This window comes from Athene cunicularia, unplaced genomic scaffold (assembly GCF_003259725.1).
Source record: "Athene cunicularia isolate RWA unplaced genomic scaffold, athCun1 SCF_7, whole genome shotgun sequence".
Lineage (NCBI taxonomy): Eukaryota > Metazoa > Chordata > Aves > Strigiformes > Strigidae > Athene > Athene cunicularia.
Window position 1 is genome coordinate 147,054 of NW_020799501.1, and position 18,965 is coordinate 166,018.

Consider the following 18,965-nt stretch of genomic DNA (forward strand, 5'->3'; position numbering starts at 1 on the left):
GGGGGGGGAAGAGAAGAATAATGACTCTTACCTTGCTGTGCTCTGCTTGGAACACTGAAATGTGAACCCTCAGCAATCTCTGCTGGAAATACCTGGCAGATTTTCTCCTCAAGACTCCTGATATCTGCAGATCTATCTGATTTGGTTGGTTTTAGAAGGATGAAGGTAAACTCTAGAGCTCCTTTTTTTTTTTTTGAGGGCAGGAGATATGGGGCAGAACGGTCAGTAGCCTGGTTGCAATTAAACACTCAATGATTAGCAAATCACAGACTCTGGTTTCTCCAAGAAAAAGGCATCTTCTGGTCCCTGCCCTAAAATCATCAGGTGCTTGAACTCCCCTCGTTCAGTTCAAAGTCCGGCTAACGCAGCCCAGCTGAGACCTGTGTGTGTGAAGACCTGAGGCTTTTAATTTACTGAATGGAGAGGGACTGATGCTCAGAGCATCCTGACTGGCTGAGGAGTTGGGTGCTTTGTGCTCTGGGTTCACACTGGCTGATTTCAAAACAAAAAGCTTGAAGTAAGAAGTTGGTTTAGTGGTTGTCTGGCTCGTAAAGGTTTTGTGAGAGGGTGGCTCTGGGTTTGTGCCTCAGGTAGAGGGGTGGTGCTGCCATCCTCTGTGTTGGGGGCTCAGGCAGCTGCTGGTGTAAGGTGCTGCTGTGAAAATAAAACGTTTGTAAGATCTCTGCTCCTACTTTGAGCTGGGAAATGAGGTTATTCCTTGTTAGCACTTTTGCTGTAGGTAAATAGAGCCGGGTCTGGCCCTTTGAAGTGAAGATGCAACCTCAGGGAGGTGAGAGGAATTAAGGAAATGACGCTGCCCTCCCTGCCAAGTTTCTTCTGAAATTCAGCGTCTCGGTTTCCAAATCAAACCATCTTGGCTGTGGCTGGGTGACAGAAAATCCCCATCCCGGGCAGGAGGTTTCAGACCCCGCGTCCCAGCTCTCTGGGCGCGAGGGGGACCTGGCAGCTGCACAGCTCCGGCTGGGAGCGTTGCTTTGGCAGTTCCTACCCTCAGCAAATTAAGAGCAAGTAACGAGGGGTTACGGGGTGAGAGCGAACCTCTTTCCTCTAATAGCATTTTCGTATGTATTGGGTGGCTGGAAGCAAAGCAGAGGTGGATGGTGGGAGTTGAACTGTACAACCCCCCAGCACTTCTGCCTGGAGTGAATCTTGGAGTTAAACGTGCAGCAGGAAGAGGAATCTCGGGGTTTTATTATTCTAGCTCTGCTGGTTCCTCAAATCATAAATTCTTATGGGCAAGCGTTACCTTGGTTTTAGAGAGATCAGAGTGCACTTGGCGCTGTTAATAATAGTCCAGCAAGTGTTTACCCAAGGCTTCCCTATTCACATTTAACAAATACAGGATAAGCTCATAATAAACCAGCCCGTACTTTATTACAGAAGTTCTACAGTCAAAGATAATTTAGTATTCAAGAATTCCAAGCACTATATTAACAAATATACATCGCTTCAGAGATGCAAACTCTCTTTAGCCTGAACTGTACAAACACAAATAATAGATCCTTAGCACTTCTTTTTACAGCCTTGGAAAGAAACAGGGCAAAAACTGTTGGTGAGCCGAAAGAAATTTGTGAAGTAGATTGCTTCAGGTCCCGAGCTCTTTGGGGAAAGCGTGATGTTTTCCTCTAGGGTTTAGCTCTGGTGTCTCTGTACATCTCCTCGTGCCTTTGCAGCAGGTGGTGAGCACAGAAATCTGCCTTTGTGCAGAGTTTGGTGTTTTGTTTTGTTTTTTTTTTTTTCACGTTGTGGTCTGAATTTCATGCTCTGTACACAGCCAGGGGCCGAGGCCACCTGGAGCAGCAGAGGTGTCCCCAGGAGCGAGCAGCACGGGAGCCCTTCCCCACGCGTGTGTCACGAGATGGCACTACAGGACAAAATTCTCCCCGTCCTGCTAAAATTTGGACAGAAAATCCGCTGCCGGGAGACAGAGAGGAGCATTGGGGTAACCCAGGGGCTGGTGAGGTGGAGAGCCAGGGCTTAAAGCCAAGAAATCTTCATAGCCACTGGGGGTTCAGGGCTTTGCCGCCTGCCCCACGGCAGCAGCGTCCCCGGGGAGTGTTGCGGAAGCTCAGTGTGCTTTGAGGGGAAATAGGATTAATGGTTTGGAGAAACGGGGCCCGGCTCAGTAGGACGGTGGCTCTTCCCTTTCCAGAAGGGCTTTGTGCTGACGAGCAAGTTGAAGCTCCGGTAAGGGAAGCAGAAGGATCCAGAGTAGATGAACTTTGCCCCTTTACCCTGTTCTATTACACTCCAAAAAGTGAGTTACGCTCAGAAATGCTGTGAAATAAAAATGGCAAAAATCAGTGCTCGTCGCAGCTGCCAGAAAAAGACCCTTTGAGAACGTTTTCTGTCTACTGTCCTATGTTTCAGTTGCCTCCTTCCTGGCTACGTTTTTTTCTAGCCCTGCAGTCTGGGGTTCCTCTCCTCCTCACATTGTCCTTCGTGCTCAGCAGAGCGTGTTTCGGAGAGTGACCCGTTGGATTTGCTTCTATGGGTTTGTTAACAAACAAAGAGCAAATCCTGGTTTAGCTGAAAGCCTCCCAGGTAGTTCACAGCAGGTATCTTTTCTCAGCCTGCACGCTAAATACAAACAGGACGTTCTTCTCGCCCCCTTTCCGTTCCTTCCTTCAGCAGGTGTTGGGCTTGGGGCCCCTCTCCCTTCCCGTTGCTTTTATCTGTTACCCCTTGGGGTTTTTCTATAGGTATGTCCCTGGGCTGAGGTCCTCTGCTTTCCCAGCAGACTCCACACTCTCCAGAGAAGGCTCGGGGGATGCAGAAGAAGCATCATCGAGGTTAAACTTTGAGACAATCCTGGCGGTTTCCTGCGTGATCTCAAAATGTTTGAGCTGCTGTCTCCCTCCTGAGCGGTGCTTGAGTGTGTTTGTGTCGGGCGAGCTGTTCCCTCTCCTCGTGCTCTCCTCTGGGGTGTCCTTTGTCACAGAGCTGCCGTCGGCAGGGTTGCCTTCTGCACCAGGCTCCATTGCCACGTTGACTAACGTGGTAGTCCTCAAGGGCAAACTGGAAGACTTGGGAATGACCGGTTTTGTTTTTGCCTGTGCTCGAATATATTTTACAGGTTGTCGGCTGAAATGGCACCGGGGCTGGGTCCCCAGGACCGTGTCCGAGTCACCGTCTGTCTTTTCCTGCACAGAGTCCTCCGGGTCCTCCAGCTCAGAGCCAACACTTGTACTCACCTCTGAACAAAAAAAAAAATAATTAGACAGTTATCTTAGAACAGTGAGACAAGGTTCCTCCGACAAACAGCTTTGGCTGATGACTGTTCTTCCTGTTAGGAAGAAGTGAGCAGGCTAAAACGCCTCCCTCTAACAGCTTCGTTAATCAGGGGCAATCACAAGATACGCGTTCGAAAGAGGTCTAAGAGATGAGTCAGGTTTATATTCTTAAAGCTGGGAGAGCTGGCAGGTGGCTGCAGGCTCAAGGGCTGGAGCCACGGTGGGGAAAAGCCCTTGGTGGGCTGCAGAGAACGTGCTTGTGATTTCACCCCAGCTACGTGGCGGATGCTCTGCAGCAGCTGCTCTGCACGAAGACCGAGCAGCGACACCGGGAAGGGCCCGGCTTACTGAGGCAGGCAAGGGGAGTGGGAACCCGCAAACGTGGTACGAGACAACCTGTAAGAGCATCACCATCACCCGCTGCATTTACCTGGAGCATCCGCGCTTAACGGACTGTGGGCTCCCTCCAGAGTCAGCTCACTGATGGCTTCCCTGGAAGACGCGTTATCGGAGACACAGTCCACGCTTAAACCATGCTTGGAGGGGAAATTCTGTTGGAAAAAGCCGTGAGTGTTTATACAGGACTCTTGTTTGTCGTGAAGATACTGTCAACTCCCACTTCACCCCAACTGCCGTTAGAGCCGAGTGAATGAAGGCAACAGCTTGAGCTGAAAGTGCCTTGATTTCCCTTAGATCGTCCGTAACACTGCGGGGAGTCGGGAAGGAGCTTGCAGAAGGTCCCAGGGCAGGGCCCTGAGAGCAGAATTACAGTTCAAGACCTGCCGGCTCCAGCATCCCTGCTGGCAGACCGCAGCAGCCCCAAAACTTCTCCCAGAAAGCAGCAGCCGCGTTCTGCGGATTCCCGTGGCCTGCGGGGAGCTGAGGGAGCCCATTTCAGAACAAAAAAGGGGAAAAGTCAGAAACCAAGCTGTGAACTGGTAATTATGGTCAAATGCACATGGGAGGATGAGTGGAGGACACGGGAACGCCTGGGAGTTGTCGTTGGTTTGGAATCCGGGTGAGTGTGCACAGGGTCACCGGGGCGGGGGCTCCAGAGGGGTTTTATTAGTGGCAAAACAAAAGTGCCTTTAGAAGCAACTCCCCTTTTTTAAGGGTTTGCGACCCCTTCTGCAGAATTCAGTCGTGCTGCAGAAGCAGGCAAAACCGGCTTGGGAACCAGTCAAAGGCAAGGGTTGTGTGTACCTCCAACAGTGCTTTCTGTGAGGGTTCATTCATCCTCCAGGATTTCTGCACGCAATTGTGTCTACCCTGGGGATTTTATTTAACCTGTAACCGCGGTTATTCTAATTTCTGCTTCCCCAGCGAGCAGGCCCTGCCAGGGAGGCAGCGTTACTCTGTCAGACATGGGTGGGGTCATCACAAGACACTTGGTCTTGCACATAAGCACCCATGACTCAAAAGCAGGAGCAGAGAATCCCCGAACCCAGATCTCCCTCCCTTTGGCTTAACTTTAGGAAAGTTATTTCTTCTTTCTTGCTCATCAAACCTGCTGTGAAAACGCAAAAAAAAAACAAACCCAAACCCCAACCATGTCCCAGCTCAGGGATGCCATGCCCGTTTTTGTTCTTAAAGTGCTGTGAAATGGGTTGTGAAATGTTGTGAGGAAAGAGCCGTGGAGCTTGGGAAGGATGGAGAACACTCAGTAGCAAGGCAAGGAAAAACCAAGGGCCTGTGGCCACTGCTCGGGGATGCAGCAGAGCCCCGTGGGGCGGCACGGGGCGGGGGGGTCTGCGGGCTCTGAAGTGCATGTAGCTGCTTCCGAAGTTGTGGAAGCAGTTTAATACGGAGAAACCCCCCGATCTCTCAGAATGTCTGGTATCTAAAACGCGGAGCAAAACCGTCACCCAGATTGGTCTGAGAAGCTGCTGAGTGATCTGTGACTTATAAGTTTTGCTGTTTCTCCCACTCCACGTGCAATAGGCCCTCTGCTCCTTCCTCTCGGAATAACCCTCTGATAGGAAACGGCTTTGTTATCTGTGAAAAAAGTTCTCTTTAATCACTAGGGTCAGTCTCTACAGCAGGGTCAGTAAGCCAAGCTCAGTGTCTGGGAGCTCTACCTCTAGAGTTATAGTCTGGGCTGTGTTTGGGCTCTGAGGTCCTTCATCCTTTTCTGTCGATGCTTCTTGCGAAGGGTTTTCACATCCGAGGGATAAGGATGAGGGCAGGTCATCCATCCCAAACACCCTTTCGTAGTTCTGAATGAGAAACTCCACGATCTGGGCTTGATACCCAGAGTCAACAAGGCACGACATTGAGACATCGCTCCCTGAGCCTGGCCGGATCAGGGTTGGCCCAAATACTATGCCCAGGTTGTTTGGGGACATCTTGTTCTCTTCGTATTTCTCTGCCACCCTGGGGAAGGGAAACAGGACTGTTAGGGGCTTCCCAGCTCGCAACCCCGATGCACCGAGTGCACCAAAACCCCCGTTTCTTAGCAGAGAGAACCCCCCATCTTTTTACGGGGGACAGAGCTCTGGTCTGCGCAGAGAAACTCCAGAGGAAAATCTCAGAAGCTGCCCGGGTCTGTCTGGATGGCGCAGCCCTAAGGAGAGCGGCTGTTTCTTGCGACCTGCGCTCAGAGCCAGGTGAAAGAGGGTTTGAGCCACCTCCTTCCCCACCGTCTTGCTCTGCGCTTTATGAAGCGTTATCAGTAAGGACCTTCTGGTCCTCCTCAGTCACTAAGGCTTTAAATTACTGCGAGATGGTCCCCGGCGCTGAGCGGGGGGACAGCCAGCACGCTCCTCACCTGTACAAGTGTGCGACGAGGTGCCGCAGAGTGTTGTAGTTGCTTCCAGGCAATTTGCTCAGCAAGTCCTTCATGCTCTGGATGGGATCAGAAGGGAAGCCGGCGCAGTCTAATTTTTCTTCCCCGGGTTTTTGCAAATCTTTGGCGAGCGCAATGAGATCGTTGTAGAGCTGGGACAGCAGCACCGGTGCCGAAAGCTGCAGCGAGAGGGGAGGAAAACAGCGCGTTACTTCATCCTGCTGCCCTGGCACTGAGGAACGAGGTGGGCTGAGACCTGCCCTCCCGGCAGAGGTTTGGTACCCACCTCCTTCAGGAAATGCTTCAGGACGCCAGTGATGTCGTGGGGGGAGTGCTCGGAGAGCTCCACCAGGCTCCGTCCGTTCTCGAACGCCTGGCACAGCTTCTCCACCCGGGCTTTGGAGCCACTTATCCGATAGATCCCCTGCGTGGTTCAGAGCGGGAGAGGTCAGGAGCTCTGGATACAGAGAAGAGAAGATCAAAGCAAGAACAACCAAGGACTCACCTGCACCCCGAGGGCACGGGCTTCGATTTCGGAGGTGCATTTCACCACTATGAAGGGAACTTCCTCCGGGAAATCCCGAGGAACCTGAGTGAAGTCAATGCCAAAAAGAGGGACTCGGTTGGGCAGCTTCTTGTGGCCGCAGGTGATGAGCAGGTTCTCGAGACATTTCTTGTGGCAGGCCAGGCAGCACTGAAAAATAACCCAAATTATGGTCTGGTTGTGGTCCAGCACAGGCCCAACAACTCCTGTTCCCTCAACCACTAGAGTCCCACCAACCCCAGGGGGGTTGTTTTGGGCAAGTGGCTGCTCAAAGCCAGAAAAACACGCTTGGTGTAATGCAGAGGAAGAAAAAGCCCAGAACTTTGGAGAGGGGCCCCCTCGTCCCTAGCCCTCACCTCCTCGCACTCGAAGCCGCTGACCATGAAGGTGTCGCACTCCCTGCACTTGGACGGTCCCCGCAGCTTCCGAAGCCGGTGGGTCTGCGCCGCGCTGGAGAGGAGGATGTTCCTAAACTGCTGCTGGGACGTACCATTTTCTGCCGAAACAGCGTTAAAGCGTGAAAAGGAGCAGAGACGTGCGTGTGGTTTCCACCTAGCGAGTCACGTGTGTGTGTGTGTGTGTGTGTGTGTGTGTGTGTGTGAAATGCTGGGGTTTCAACCCCCAGCCCCAAATTAAGGTTGACATGTGGGTGATTCCCACAGCCCTTCCCAAAGGGGGGTGAGTTTGCCTTTAGGCTTCCCCCCAGGGGGGGCGGCCTGGCAGACAGAGCCGTTGGGTAAAGGAGCCCCAGGGGTCCCGCAGTCAGTAACCCAAGGTCAGGTGTCCCAGCAGGGATAAAGGCTGGGACCCCTTGCAGGAGTCTGTCTGTGAGGTGGATGCATTTTGCAGAGTTCCCTGTTGGGGAAGGGCCTCCCGCCTCCCTGGGACTGGGCTCCACTCAGGTCTGGCTTTTGTAAACGCGGGCTGTGTGGAGATTCAGTGTGTGGCTTCCTTGGTCTGATGTGTTTGGCGTGTTGACTGGGTTGTCTCCCATCCCTTCTGTGGGAAACTGCATGTCACCATTTATCCCACCCGTTGTCGGCCGTGCGGTGTCGTTGTTGGGGTCAGTGGGATTGATGTCGGTGATGTATCATCTGACTTGTTTGTACCCCCAGCGCTCACCCATGGACTGACCCTTTTGTATCAAATTCAATTTGGTTATTGGTTCATCTTTCCGCTGGCTCTGTCCTTTATGCTACGCCTCATAATTGGCAAAACCGCGTGTCTCACCGTTTTCAAAAGTTTGCAGTGAATCTCTCTCTTCAAAATCATCTGAGGACGACATGGTGCCGGTGGATGAAGCTTTCAACAATTTCCTGTTAGAGTTTCCTTGAGGAAAAGAGAAAAATCTCGTCCTCACGATGCACAAAGTGGGTCAGCGTAGACGCCAGTCCCATTTGTAGGGTTTGAGGCAATATTAGGGAAGAATTTCTGCCGCTCTTACCTGGGCTGGAATTGGGAGAGTCCAGGGACCGGGATTCACAACTCCCCCCCAGGCTTTCTGTGTCGCTGCAGAGGGATTTGTTCGCACCTGCGGGAGGTGGATACGGTGTCAGACCAGCCCGAGGGCTCTTGGGATGCTTCAGCACAGGGCTGGAGTCCAAACCAAGCTCCCAAGAACATTCCGTAAAAACTTGTCAATATTTTTCTCCCAGTCTGAGCAAAGCTTTAAGCACTGCCCTAAGAATCTGAGACCTATCCCACCTCTGGCTACTAATCTAAATTAAACTACAGTGGCTCAGGAGAAAATGGGGTCGTTCTTATTAAATTCAACCTACTCTGTTCGCCGTTTGGGGAGAACTGCTTTCTGGACGTGTCTTCTGGCGTGCTCACATCCTTTGCTGCAGAGGAGGGTCCTGTGGACTGCAGCACCATCTTCTTTTTGCTGCTGGGAGGGGACCTGAGGAGGAGTTGCAAACAATTTTCCAGCAGCAGAGAGTAACGGACAAGAGTGCATCACCGAGGTGCCTCGCGGGTACCTGCGGCAAAGCGTCTGTTTCGGTGTAAGCTCACGGGTGTAAGCTGAGTTTTCCAGGGGACTACAATCATGCACAAAACTAGGGCAACAAATCTGTTCAATACAATTTCACCTCTTTCTACCCGCAGGGAAAATTTAGAAGTCGGGCAGCACCCATGTGAGAAAGGAGCCATCCGAATCTTTGGCAAATGATAGAAACAACTGCAGGGAGGTGGGAGGAAACTGCCGCCCTCCTTTCACTGATGTTGGTCCCGCGCTCAGCAGAAGGACCCAAGCGCATCTCCAGGGGTTTCTCCTCCGGTAGGGGAGCGACGTGCAGAGAAAGCCCCAAGAGCTGAGCCTGTGGGTTTTTCTGTACTCCGGAATTACACGCTGCAGCGTTGCTAGGGACTTCCTAAACGTGTTTTAAACACTTCTGTTGTTCTGTGCGCTGTGGATTTCTGACCTTTCAGCGAAGATGTGAGTTTTCCACTTTTTTTTTTTTTTTTTTTTTTTTTACCTCTGCCCTCCGGAAGCGAGTGGTTCGAATTCAAACACTTCCATAGGAATGTCTTTCTTCTGCAGAGCCTGAATGAATTCCAGGTATTTCTCGCCCGCTTTGTACGGCTTGCAGACCTCTGCCAGGTACTGGTATCCCACTGGAATCTGTTCTGACTGACTCTGCCGCTGCTTGAACATCCTTAACGTGACCTTATGGGGAAAGAAAACAAAAAAACCTTCATTGCTAGTGAAAGTCCAGGGTGCTTTTCCCTCCCTTGGATCTCAGTCATTCACCAGTTTTCAGTTTTTCATTAACCAACTCAATTACCAGCACTTGTGCTTATGGATGATTCTACTTAACAGGTTGGATAAAAATTATGTCACTGTTTCTTGTTCTAGGATTTTTTTTCCCCTCTTTTCTATGGATATTTGTGTTCTCAAAGCATTAGTAATTGAAAATGGGATTATGTATCTGAGGTGTTTTGGTAGCAAAATCCAGAGCGCTCCCCTGACTTCAACTACTTGAGAATGGTCAGTTGTAGGGTGGTTCAGCAGTGAAGAGCCTAGAGGTCTTATCCCAAAGAGCAGTTTCCCCAAAACGAGGATTAGAGGAGAAATTATAAGGCCACACGTACCCACGTCAGCACCTCATCCCCTTGGTAAATGAGCTTCCGGATATGGGAGACGATCCGCGCCCGCACTTTCTCCAGCTCTTGTCGCCGAAAGTTGGCATCGCTGATGCACATCTTGTACAAAGCTTCTGTTTCCTGGACCTGAGCACGACCAGAAATGGAGCAAAGGAGGAAAAAGTCACGGGATGGGTGGGAAGATGCCGTCAGAGGGTGTGTGGGATTTCACAGAATCCCAGAATCATCCGGGTTGGAAAAGCCCTTGAAGCTCCTCCAGTGCCACCATGACCCTCACCCTGACCCTTCCCAACTCCCCCAGATCCCCCAGCGCTGGGTCACCCCGACTCTCCAACCCCCCCAGGGATCCCAGGGACTCCCCCCTGCCCTGGGCAGCCCATTCCAACGCCCAACAGCCCCTTCTGCACAGAAATCCTTCCTCAGAGCCAGCCTGACCCTGCCCTGGGCAGCTTGAGGCCATTCCCTCGGGGCCTGGCGCTGGGGCCTTGGCTCCAGAGACTCATCCCCCCTCTCTGCCCCCTCCTGGCAGGGAGTTGCCGAGGGCCAGGAGGTCTCCCCTCAGCCTCCTCTTCTCCAGACTGAACCCCCCCAGTTCCCCCAGCCGCTCCCCAGTTCATAAGCCTCAGACATGATCTCCACTATACACTTTCTCTAAACTCGAGGCTCCCAGCATTTCCATTCTCTACGGGGATGGCTGGAAACGCCAGCAGCCGGCTCTGGCTGAGCTCCTCGCCTTGGCTTGCGCCTCCTCGCAGGAACGGCGCCGCTTCTCCAGCTGCTTGTTGGCGCTGCCGGGGTTGGCGGCGGCCGCGCTCTGATATTCATCCTCTGCCTTGGCACTCAGGTGCTTTGCTTTCTCCAGCTCCTCGCAGCGCTGTAGGTACTGCAGGCGGGACTTGCGCAGGGATGACAAGGATTCGTTCTGGAATAGGAAAAGGTTTAGGAAGGCTGGCGAAGCAGCAGGAGGAACAAGTCACAGCAGCGCTCCGCTTCCAAGGACAGTGCCTGTCTCCTGGTTCCCGTGGATATTGTCGTTCAGACGGCTTCACGCAGGGCAAATCAGCCCGGAGAAATTTGGTGGCCTTCTACAAGGGGGTTACGGCGTTGGTGGATAAAGGGAGAGCAACTGGTGTCATCTGCCTGGACTCGTGCAAAGCATCTGACACTGTCCCACGTGACATCCTTGTCTCGAAATTGAAGACGTGGGTTTGGTGGACAGGCCACTCGGTGGGTCAGGGGCCGGCTGGGTGGTGGCACTCAAAGAGTTGGGGTCAGTGGCTTGATGTCCAGTGACCAGTGGTGTCCTCAGGGGTTGGGGTTGGGACCGGCGCTGTTTAACATCTTTGTTGGGGACATGGACTGGGACACTCTCGGCGAGCTGGCCCACGACACCGAGCTGTGTGGTATGGTCACACGCTGGAGAGGGGGGACGTGCCGACTTCGTGGAGTTCAACAAGGTCAAGTGCAAGGTCCTGCCCATGGGTTGGGGCAATCCCAAGCACAAATCCAGGCTGGGTGAGGAGTGGCTGGAGAGCAGCCCCAAGGAGGAGGACTTGGGGGTGTTGGTGGGTGGAAAACTGCCTGTGAGCCAGCGACGTGCACCCACAGCCCAGGAAGGCCCCATGTGCTGGGCTGCACCCAGAGCAGGGTGGGCACAGGGCGAGGGGGGGGATTCTCCCCGTCTGCTCCGCTCTGTGAGACCCCCCAGCAGGGCTGGGTCCGGCTCTGGGGCACCAACAGCAGAAGGACACGGACCTGCTCGAGCGGGGCCAGAGGAGGCCACGGAGATGCTCGAGGGGCTGGAGCCCCCCCGTGAGGACAGGCTGGGAGAGTTGGGGGGGTCAGCTGGAGAAGAGAAGGATCCAGGGAGACCTTAGAGCGCCCCCCCAGGGCTGAAAGGGGCTGCGGGAATGGGGGGGGGACACTCCTGCTCAGGGGTGTAGGGATAGGATGAGGGGTGATGGTTTTAACTGAAAGAGGGGAGATTAGATCTGATCCCAGGAAGAAATTCTCCCCTGGGAGGGGGGTGAGGCCCTGGCACAGGGTGCCCAGAGCAGCTGTGGCTGCCCCCTCCCTGGAAGGGTTCAAGGCCAGGTTGGACGGGGCTTTGGGCAACCTGGGCTGGTGGAAGGTGGCCCTGCCCATGGTAGGGGGGTGGGTCTAAATGATCTTTAAGGTCCCTCCAAACCAAACCAGTCTGTGATTCTCTGTCCCTCTCCTCCCAAAGTTCAGGAGCTCTAAGGGAGCCCCCGGGTTTCCCCTACGGCTGTCCTGGGTGAAGGCGTCCAGGAGCACCCTCCTCCCAGCAGGAATCCCTGGCTATAAAGGGCTGTTGGTGGAGTTCTAGCAGAGCGTGTGCAGGTGGGGTTTGGGGAGGGGGCGCAGGCACAGAGACACCACCCCCCGCCTTGCAGGGGATCCCCTTTGGCTGAAGGCAGCTGGAGGGAGCAGGGAGCACGGGCAGGACTCCCCCCGTGCTCGTTCAAAAAGCGCTTCTGTTCAACGGCAGGATGCACATTACGTTATTTAGTTACTGCTTATTCGTAAATGCTTGGGTTTGGTGTTCTAAGCCCATCTATCAGCCTCTTACCATTCTCTTTTGCTCCTTTGTCCACTGATCTTTGAATTCTTTCCTCCACTTCTCAATTTCATTCTTCTTGGCCAACAGAGGCTGCAGAGGAATAATAATCAGGGTGGCAACAGTTCCTCGCGAGGCAGGAAAAAATATCTGACAGCCAAGGGCGTGACATTCAAGAGCAAGCCTTGCGAGATGCCTCTTTTGCCCTTAGACCTGGTGAGCGTTTCCTTCTCCCTTCCCTTCCACCCCCGCAGACCAGGATAAATCACTTCGTGAGGTCTCTGTGATGCTCCCGTCTAATCTTTCAGCAAATTTGTCTTATAGAGTACCTGGTAGAACTCCTTGTGTTGGAGCAATCCTGCAGTCTCACTAGCTGAATTTCCAATCTTTATGTCGTGTTCCAGGACCATCGTATAGAGCGCGCGGAGAGGCATGTTGTACTGAAAAAACAAAAAACAAACAAATAAACAAAAAAAGCAGCCCAATATAAAATGATGGATAATCACCGCAGCTTTCCTACATTTAAAAGCTTTTGGTAGCTATGGCCAAGATCTGTTATAGAAAGGTGAGAGTGTTTACGCTGCTTGGCTTGGTTTTTATTTTTTTCAGACAACACAGCAGGAGGGTTTTATGTGCTGGGCAGCGTTCACAGAAAATCGCAGAAAATCGCAGAATCAACAGGGTTGGAAAGAACCTTCAAGATCATCCAGTCCAACCATTAACCCAGCATTGAGAGCTCCCAACAGTGTTGTGCTGACTCCATCCCTTGCTTTGCTGAATCCTCTAATTTTCCCAACAATTAACTCCATGTTATAAATCCTTGGGGAAAAAAGAAAAGAAAAGAAAAGAAAAGAAAAGAAAAGAAAAGAAAAGAAAAGAAAAGAAAAGAAAAGAAAAGAAAAGAAAAGAAAAGAAAAGAGAAAAACTACTCCAATACTGAGAGATTTAGGAACGGTTTTGGAGGGACATTTGCTGTTGGATTGAAGCTGGAGTTGATACAGAGGAATGATTACTTGTTTTGAGATTTATTTACTTATAGCAAACTGCTTAGCAACTCACTTACTTATAGCAAGTTATAGTATTTAAAAAATATTGCTAAGAGTCCTGCTTGCCCAGACTGTTTGACCAAGGATACCGAGTTCCTCAGAACAAAGCAGTTCGCCGTGAAAATCTACCAAGGATTCCAATGTTCAGCAAAACATTCTACTTTTGGCCTTGAGTAAGGTGGCTCTAACCAGTTGGAATTTTGCTAATGAGTAAGGACAGCCATACACGAGCGGTAGAAGTTCTGTTGGTTCTCTTAGCTGAGATAGAAAGTAAACGCTCTGAAAAACCCTCTTGTTACTCAGCGAATTGGCCAAGAGAATGTGCGCATGCTCCGGGGAAAAAAAAAAAACAAAACAACAAGGTGAGAAAGACTCGGAGCCTTCCTCCCAAAGACCCCCGAAGACGCCCCCCAGGAGGCGATGGGCAGGTGCAAAGATGACATCAACCGGTGACATCAGCCTTTCGAACTAACCCAGCCCCACTCATGCATATGTGTGTTTGTGTGACGTAACCCGATGAATGTGTATCTCCACGCTCTAGAAGTTTCTGGTACAACGTGCGGTGGGGGTGCAAGCTTTGTGGAGAAATCCCCTTGCACCCCGGCCGGAGTAAACATCCCTGCTGTGTGACTCTATTCGAGTTTTTTTCCGTGAATCGGAGTCCGCAGCGGCTCACGTGTGGGGACAGCCTCACGTTTGCTCCGCAGGGCTCCCGCCCCCCCACCCCCCCGTGCTCAGGGACCCCGTGCAGCCAAGCAGGGACGTTGTGAGCGCCAGTACCTGTTGGATGATGGCGTTTCGTCCCGACTCTGCGATCTTCACCATCCCCTTGGCAAACTCTGTCTCTGTAAAAGGGCAGAGTGGGTTAATCCCCACGTTCACGGTCTCAAAGCCAGAGGCCATCCCAGTCAGTTAGGATCGTGCAGGGAAGAAGAAATTCTGACTCTGTGTCTTTATCTGCAGGCAAAAAGCATCTAAAAGAGCTGATCTTTGGCCAGGCTCTCGCTGCTGTAATTCTGCTTGCAACTGTGTGGTTTTAGCTAGGATTTTTTTTTTTTTTTTTAAATTATCTGTGGTGGTGCAATTCTCACCCCTCCCCGCCCCTCCTTGTTGGGCTGCTTGGTGCCGGGTGTGATTCTACCCACATCCCCCGTCCGAGCTGTACCCCCACCTGTGAGATAAGGACTGATTAGGTTAAGGGGAGCCCGGCTCCTGCCCCTCCTGATTGCTCGGCAAGGGTTACACCAGCCCATCATCTCCCGAGGGCCTGGCACAAGTGTGCCTGGGATGGGGTCAGATGGGACAGTAACCCAGCTGCACATTCATCAGGTTCTTGTGCAACTGCTGGAAGGAGCCAGAATAATTAATTTGTGTCTGACCAAAGTCCGTTATATTGGACCCTTCAAACTGCGACCGCCAGGGAGACCCTTTGATCTCTCCTGGATGGCAGCGGCCCGTGACCGGCATCCCCCCTGAGCTGGGAGCCCCTCGGGTACCAAAACCCTCACGGTGCTTCACGGGTCTCAGTTATCACCCGACGAGGGATCCCGACGTTGGGGGTATTTGCTCTGAACTCAAGAGGGAAATTTTCTTTGAGTTGGCTTCTCTTTCACCCATTCCCTCTCTGTTTGTCGGGGTGTGGGTACATACCCTCGTTTCTCCGTGTGTTTTGTCCGTTTTGTGTTCATTCTACCGAACCCACACACCTTTGTTTCTCTGTGTTTGTCCATTTTGTGTATGCAGATGTATATACGGATAAATCAAGGTCCCGTTCAGTAAGTCAGTGTGAATCTTGTCAGTTTAGAATCTGTGAATAAGTCGCTTTCCTTTCTTTCAGCATTTCTGAATTATTACGTAATGATAATTTACCGTTAGTTATTAATAAATCTAGATTTCTGACTAAATCATTACCGGGTCAGTACTTTCATCCGCGACGCTCTCGAAAAGCCAACAGAGTCCCAGCTGGTTCCGTGCACAGACTCACCGTAACTCAGACGTTTTTCAATCCAGCTGAGCAGCTCTTTGACGTATTTGCACCACATCTTGGCATATTCCAGGGCTGCGTCAATGCCGCCTTCACATTTAATCAGCATTTCATCTGCCTCCTGATCTGCAACAGAAGAAATCCGGGTTCAGGACGGCTCTGGCTGGTGGACAGAGGCTCCCCCAAGAGTGGCAAAATTGGAGTCTTAAGAGTTGGTGCTGCAAAATACTCAAATATCAGCCATTAAAAAGGGGTTTTTCACTGAACCATGTCCCTGTGATCTACTCACAGTGACCCCACAAAGTCCTGCCCGTGGAACCACGCAAGTTCCAGGTAATTCAGACATATATATGCCTCTGCCCTCCGCTTCTAATTAAATATTTTTCTTTAATTTGTTTTGAAATCCAGAAGTGAAGGACCTAACGGATTACTGGGGAGTTGCAGGAAGTCTTCTTGTTCCTGGGTAGAACCTAATACAAGTTCATCATTCTGCAGTGAGCAAATCCAAAACCATTTCAAGCTGAAATCTGGGAGAAAGCAGCTTAGAATTTTATGGGTTTTGCTTCTTGGGGACTTTATATGAAAAAAACACAATTTTACATTGCGTTTTATGCGACAAGTACGGAGCTGGTGAGAACCCTCCCAGAGAATAACCAAGTGTTTCAGAGTATCCCAGGTTTCACCGGGTTAAAACCAAGAGCTTTGGGAATTGATGCAGGATTTAGAAACCAAGACCTTGTGAGAAGCTTCTTAAGGAGATGAACAGGGACAGACCCGAGTGCTGGAGGGAGCCGGGGCAATGCTGAGCTCAAACAGGCTCGTCCTTGCTGGGCCGAGCTCAGCCCGAGACCGACACTGGCAGAGACACCAGCATTCTCCCCGCCGTGTCATCAGCCTGCCAGGACCATCACCAGGTGATTGACCAAGGGTTCTCGTCTCACCGCTCATATATATATATATTTTCTTTTTTTAATTAGCAATGTTACCTGTTATGTCTGCCTGCACTTGCCTCTCCAAACTGGTTTTGCTCTTGCAGAAACTTTCACTCAGCTGTGGGGAGGGGAAAGAAAAAGAGAAAATGGTGAAAGAAAAATGAGTATTCGGGAATGTGGAGGATTTTTTTTAAAAAAAAAAAAAAAAAAAAAGGCCAGCTGGAGTGCTGAGTTTGCTTAGCTAAGCATCCCAGTGCAGCTCAAATAGTAGCCTGAGATTTGTCAGAGGGAAGGTAAAAGTCTGCCATGGGCAGAAACACGGAGGCAGAGAGATGAAGGCTGGAAGAGGGCTCCAAAGAGCAGCTCTTATTTTACTATAAGTCATCCTATAAATCGCAAAATATTTGACTTTTATTTTCGAGTTTAGCTCATGGGACAATACGATTACATGAGCACAATTGCTGTCAGAGAAAAATGAAGTTCGAGCCCCTTTGTTTATACAGAAAAACACAAAATGAGGCTGATTATCCCCCAAAGTCCCACGGTGCCCAAAAGCAAGCCAAAAACCATTGAGGTCTATTTTGAAGATCAACCTTAAGGCCAAAATTTTAGGGATTTTTTTTTTTGAAGCATGACTCTCAAATGTATTTTGGGGGTTGCTGTCTTGGCTGATCTTTTTCTTAGCACGCATAACTTTTAAACCAGCAATTTCCACATCTTGTTTTTCAGAAAAATATAAATCCAAACAGTAGATGCCTGAATGTTTCCGCTAAATATTCTCAGCTCTGTTGCCACCTCCATCGCTGGTAGAACCAAGGGGCGTAGAGTTCTTCTCTGGCTATTCAAGTAAGAGCTGTAACTATTTATTTTTTTTTGGGGGATGATCATCCAAAAAACAATTGTAGTAACATGGAATTTAATAAGACAGGATCATGCGCTTTGGCAACGGACATCGATAGTTGTTTTAATAAAATGGATCTCATCCTTTGCCCACCGGAGCGACCTCCTTCTCTGTGGTCAGGTCGGTGTCCTCAGTGCTGTCAGCATCCCCGATGAACATATCCACTGCCCTGTATAATAAAATAAAAAGGCAATAAAAGAAATTGCAGTTCCAAGGACCCAGAGAAGGAGTTCAGCCCCATTTTCTCTACATACGCGTTTCCGATTGAGATTTCTATGGCGTCCAGGCTCCGGAATATCTCACTGTATCGCTTCCTGTTTTCTGGTGTCCTCTCTTGATGGTCAAGACCTGGAGTTGGAGAAGAAATCACGTCACTGAAACCCAAAAGCTCCCCCCGAGGCCAGCAGGATGGTTTCTGGAGGCGCAGGGGAGCGTGGCTGAGCCCTGCGCAGACCCCCAGGGGGGTGACAAATGGCAAAGCACGGCAAGGCGAGGCTGGGAGGGATTCAAAAGGAAACTCTGGGAATGGCAAATTCATTGAGGTTCCTGGGGCAGAATCCCCAGAAAACCCACCTGCAGGTATCCAAGGAAGACATCTAAACTGATTTTAGGGCTTGCAATCAGCCGTGGAGACCTTTATCGCAGCCACTGAGCTGAAGTCGTGCCGCTGCCCTCAGCTCGGCGCTGGCAGCCCCGCCGGGCGGGTCATGGGGTGCAGCAGCGTGCCTGGCACCCCAAAAAAAAAAACCAACCCCAGGCACACTCTGCACAGCCCATGTCAGCAGAGTGGTGTGAGCAGAGAGCAGCAGGCAGTGCTGCAGCGCGCCGGGCCGTGGTGCAGAAGCTGCCTGTTCCTCGCGCATCGCACGCGCACGCGTGTCGCAATATTTCATGTGCAGGGACAGTTTCTCAACATTCTCCCTTCTTATTTATGATGATAATCTCCCTTACGAAATCCTGCACCTCATTCGGTCCCCAGCAGGTACAAATTGTTGGGCGTGTGAAATATAAAATGGGCTTGGCCCTGCTTGAGGGGCAACACGCTCCTGCCACGTGTCCGTCAGGCCGGAGCGTGTTCTGCCCTCAGCTGCACGTGTAGCAGGGTGCAGGCGAGCACACGGGGCTTACACGGGGTCATTAACGCTGTTAATCTCACTTTCCACTCTGTCATGTGTTTGAGGGCTGAAACGAAAAATGACTCAGGCTGAAAGTTGCAGAAAAAAAAAAAAAAAAAGGAAAAAATGTTTTAAAATATGAAACCGGGCACAATTGGTAAAAACAAAAGCAAACTTCACTCTTCTTTGTCCTTTTGACATTCCGGGAAACAGGATGTGGTTGACCTAAATCTAGAGTTGCTTCACCGATAGTCGAGTTTTTGACAGTGAGCAAGTATTTGTAAGTGTTGCTCAAATGATGCTTGGTAGAAAAGTCAGTTTGTGTCTCGGTTTGAGCTGCTCCTGGGCCTTGTCTCACTCCTGAAAAATACCGATTTTTTTTTTTTTTTTTGCAAGTCAGGTTTGGATTAGGTCACCTTCCACCCTTCCAGCCAAAATGGTGCAGAAAAGCACAAGACTGGCTCATCTGTACGAAGGGAGGCTGTAAGCATGTCGGGGTTTTAACTCCGTAAAGATACCAGACAATGTGGAGAGAGTATTAGAATGTACAATGAAGAGAAAGACCGGGAAGGATTAGGGATCTTCTTCCACAAATCTCTTTGTTTGGTGTCAAATAAAAGTGCTCTCTGACACAGTGCCCAAGTGATGAACATCAACCGATCTAACCCCGTCACCACCTTAAAAATAGAAATAGAAATTTAAAAAAAAAAAAAAAAAGGAA

At 50.9% G+C, this 18,965-nt stretch overlaps 1 protein-coding gene across 6 annotated transcripts in view; it reads right to left on the reverse strand.

Annotated features, from left to right (window-relative positions):
• Window positions 1-1,372: 1,372 nt before the first annotated feature.
• Window positions 1,373-18,965, reverse strand: part of GMIP (GEM interacting protein) — a 28,136-nt gene continuing 10,543 nt past the window's right edge. For 4 of the 6 annotated variants that reach the window (XM_026867531.1, XM_026867530.1, XM_026867532.1 and 1 more), the window contains 20 exons: window positions 17,384-17,477; window positions 17,223-17,298; window positions 16,283-16,346; window positions 15,297-15,422; window positions 14,093-14,157; window positions 12,596-12,706; window positions 12,279-12,359; window positions 10,422-10,610; window positions 9,677-9,814; window positions 9,061-9,251; window positions 8,362-8,483; window positions 8,028-8,114; window positions 7,814-7,912; window positions 6,940-7,079; window positions 6,545-6,733; window positions 6,326-6,463; window positions 6,022-6,218; window positions 5,333-5,627; window positions 3,685-3,805; window positions 1,373-3,217 (listed from right to left, as the gene is read on the reverse strand). In XM_026867531.1, coding sequence (XP_026723332.1) covers window positions 2,718-3,217; window positions 3,685-3,805; window positions 5,333-5,627; window positions 6,022-6,218; window positions 6,326-6,463; window positions 6,545-6,733; window positions 6,940-7,079; window positions 7,814-7,912; window positions 8,028-8,114; window positions 8,362-8,483; window positions 9,061-9,251; window positions 9,677-9,814; window positions 10,422-10,610; window positions 12,279-12,359; window positions 12,596-12,706; window positions 14,093-14,157; window positions 15,297-15,422; window positions 16,283-16,346; window positions 17,223-17,298; window positions 17,384-17,477 — 3,023 coding nt within the window. In that variant the 3' untranslated portion in view covers window positions 1,373-2,717. Of the gene's footprint in view, window positions 3,218-3,684; window positions 3,806-5,332; window positions 5,628-6,021; window positions 6,219-6,325; window positions 6,464-6,544; window positions 6,734-6,939; window positions 7,080-7,813; window positions 7,913-8,027; window positions 8,115-8,361; window positions 8,484-9,060; window positions 9,252-9,676; window positions 9,815-10,421; window positions 10,611-12,278; window positions 12,360-12,595; window positions 12,707-14,092; window positions 14,158-15,296; window positions 15,423-16,282; window positions 16,347-17,222; window positions 17,299-17,383; window positions 17,478-18,965 lie in introns of those variants that run through there. The other 2 variants (XM_026867535.1, XM_026867536.1) reach the window with 2 other exon arrangements.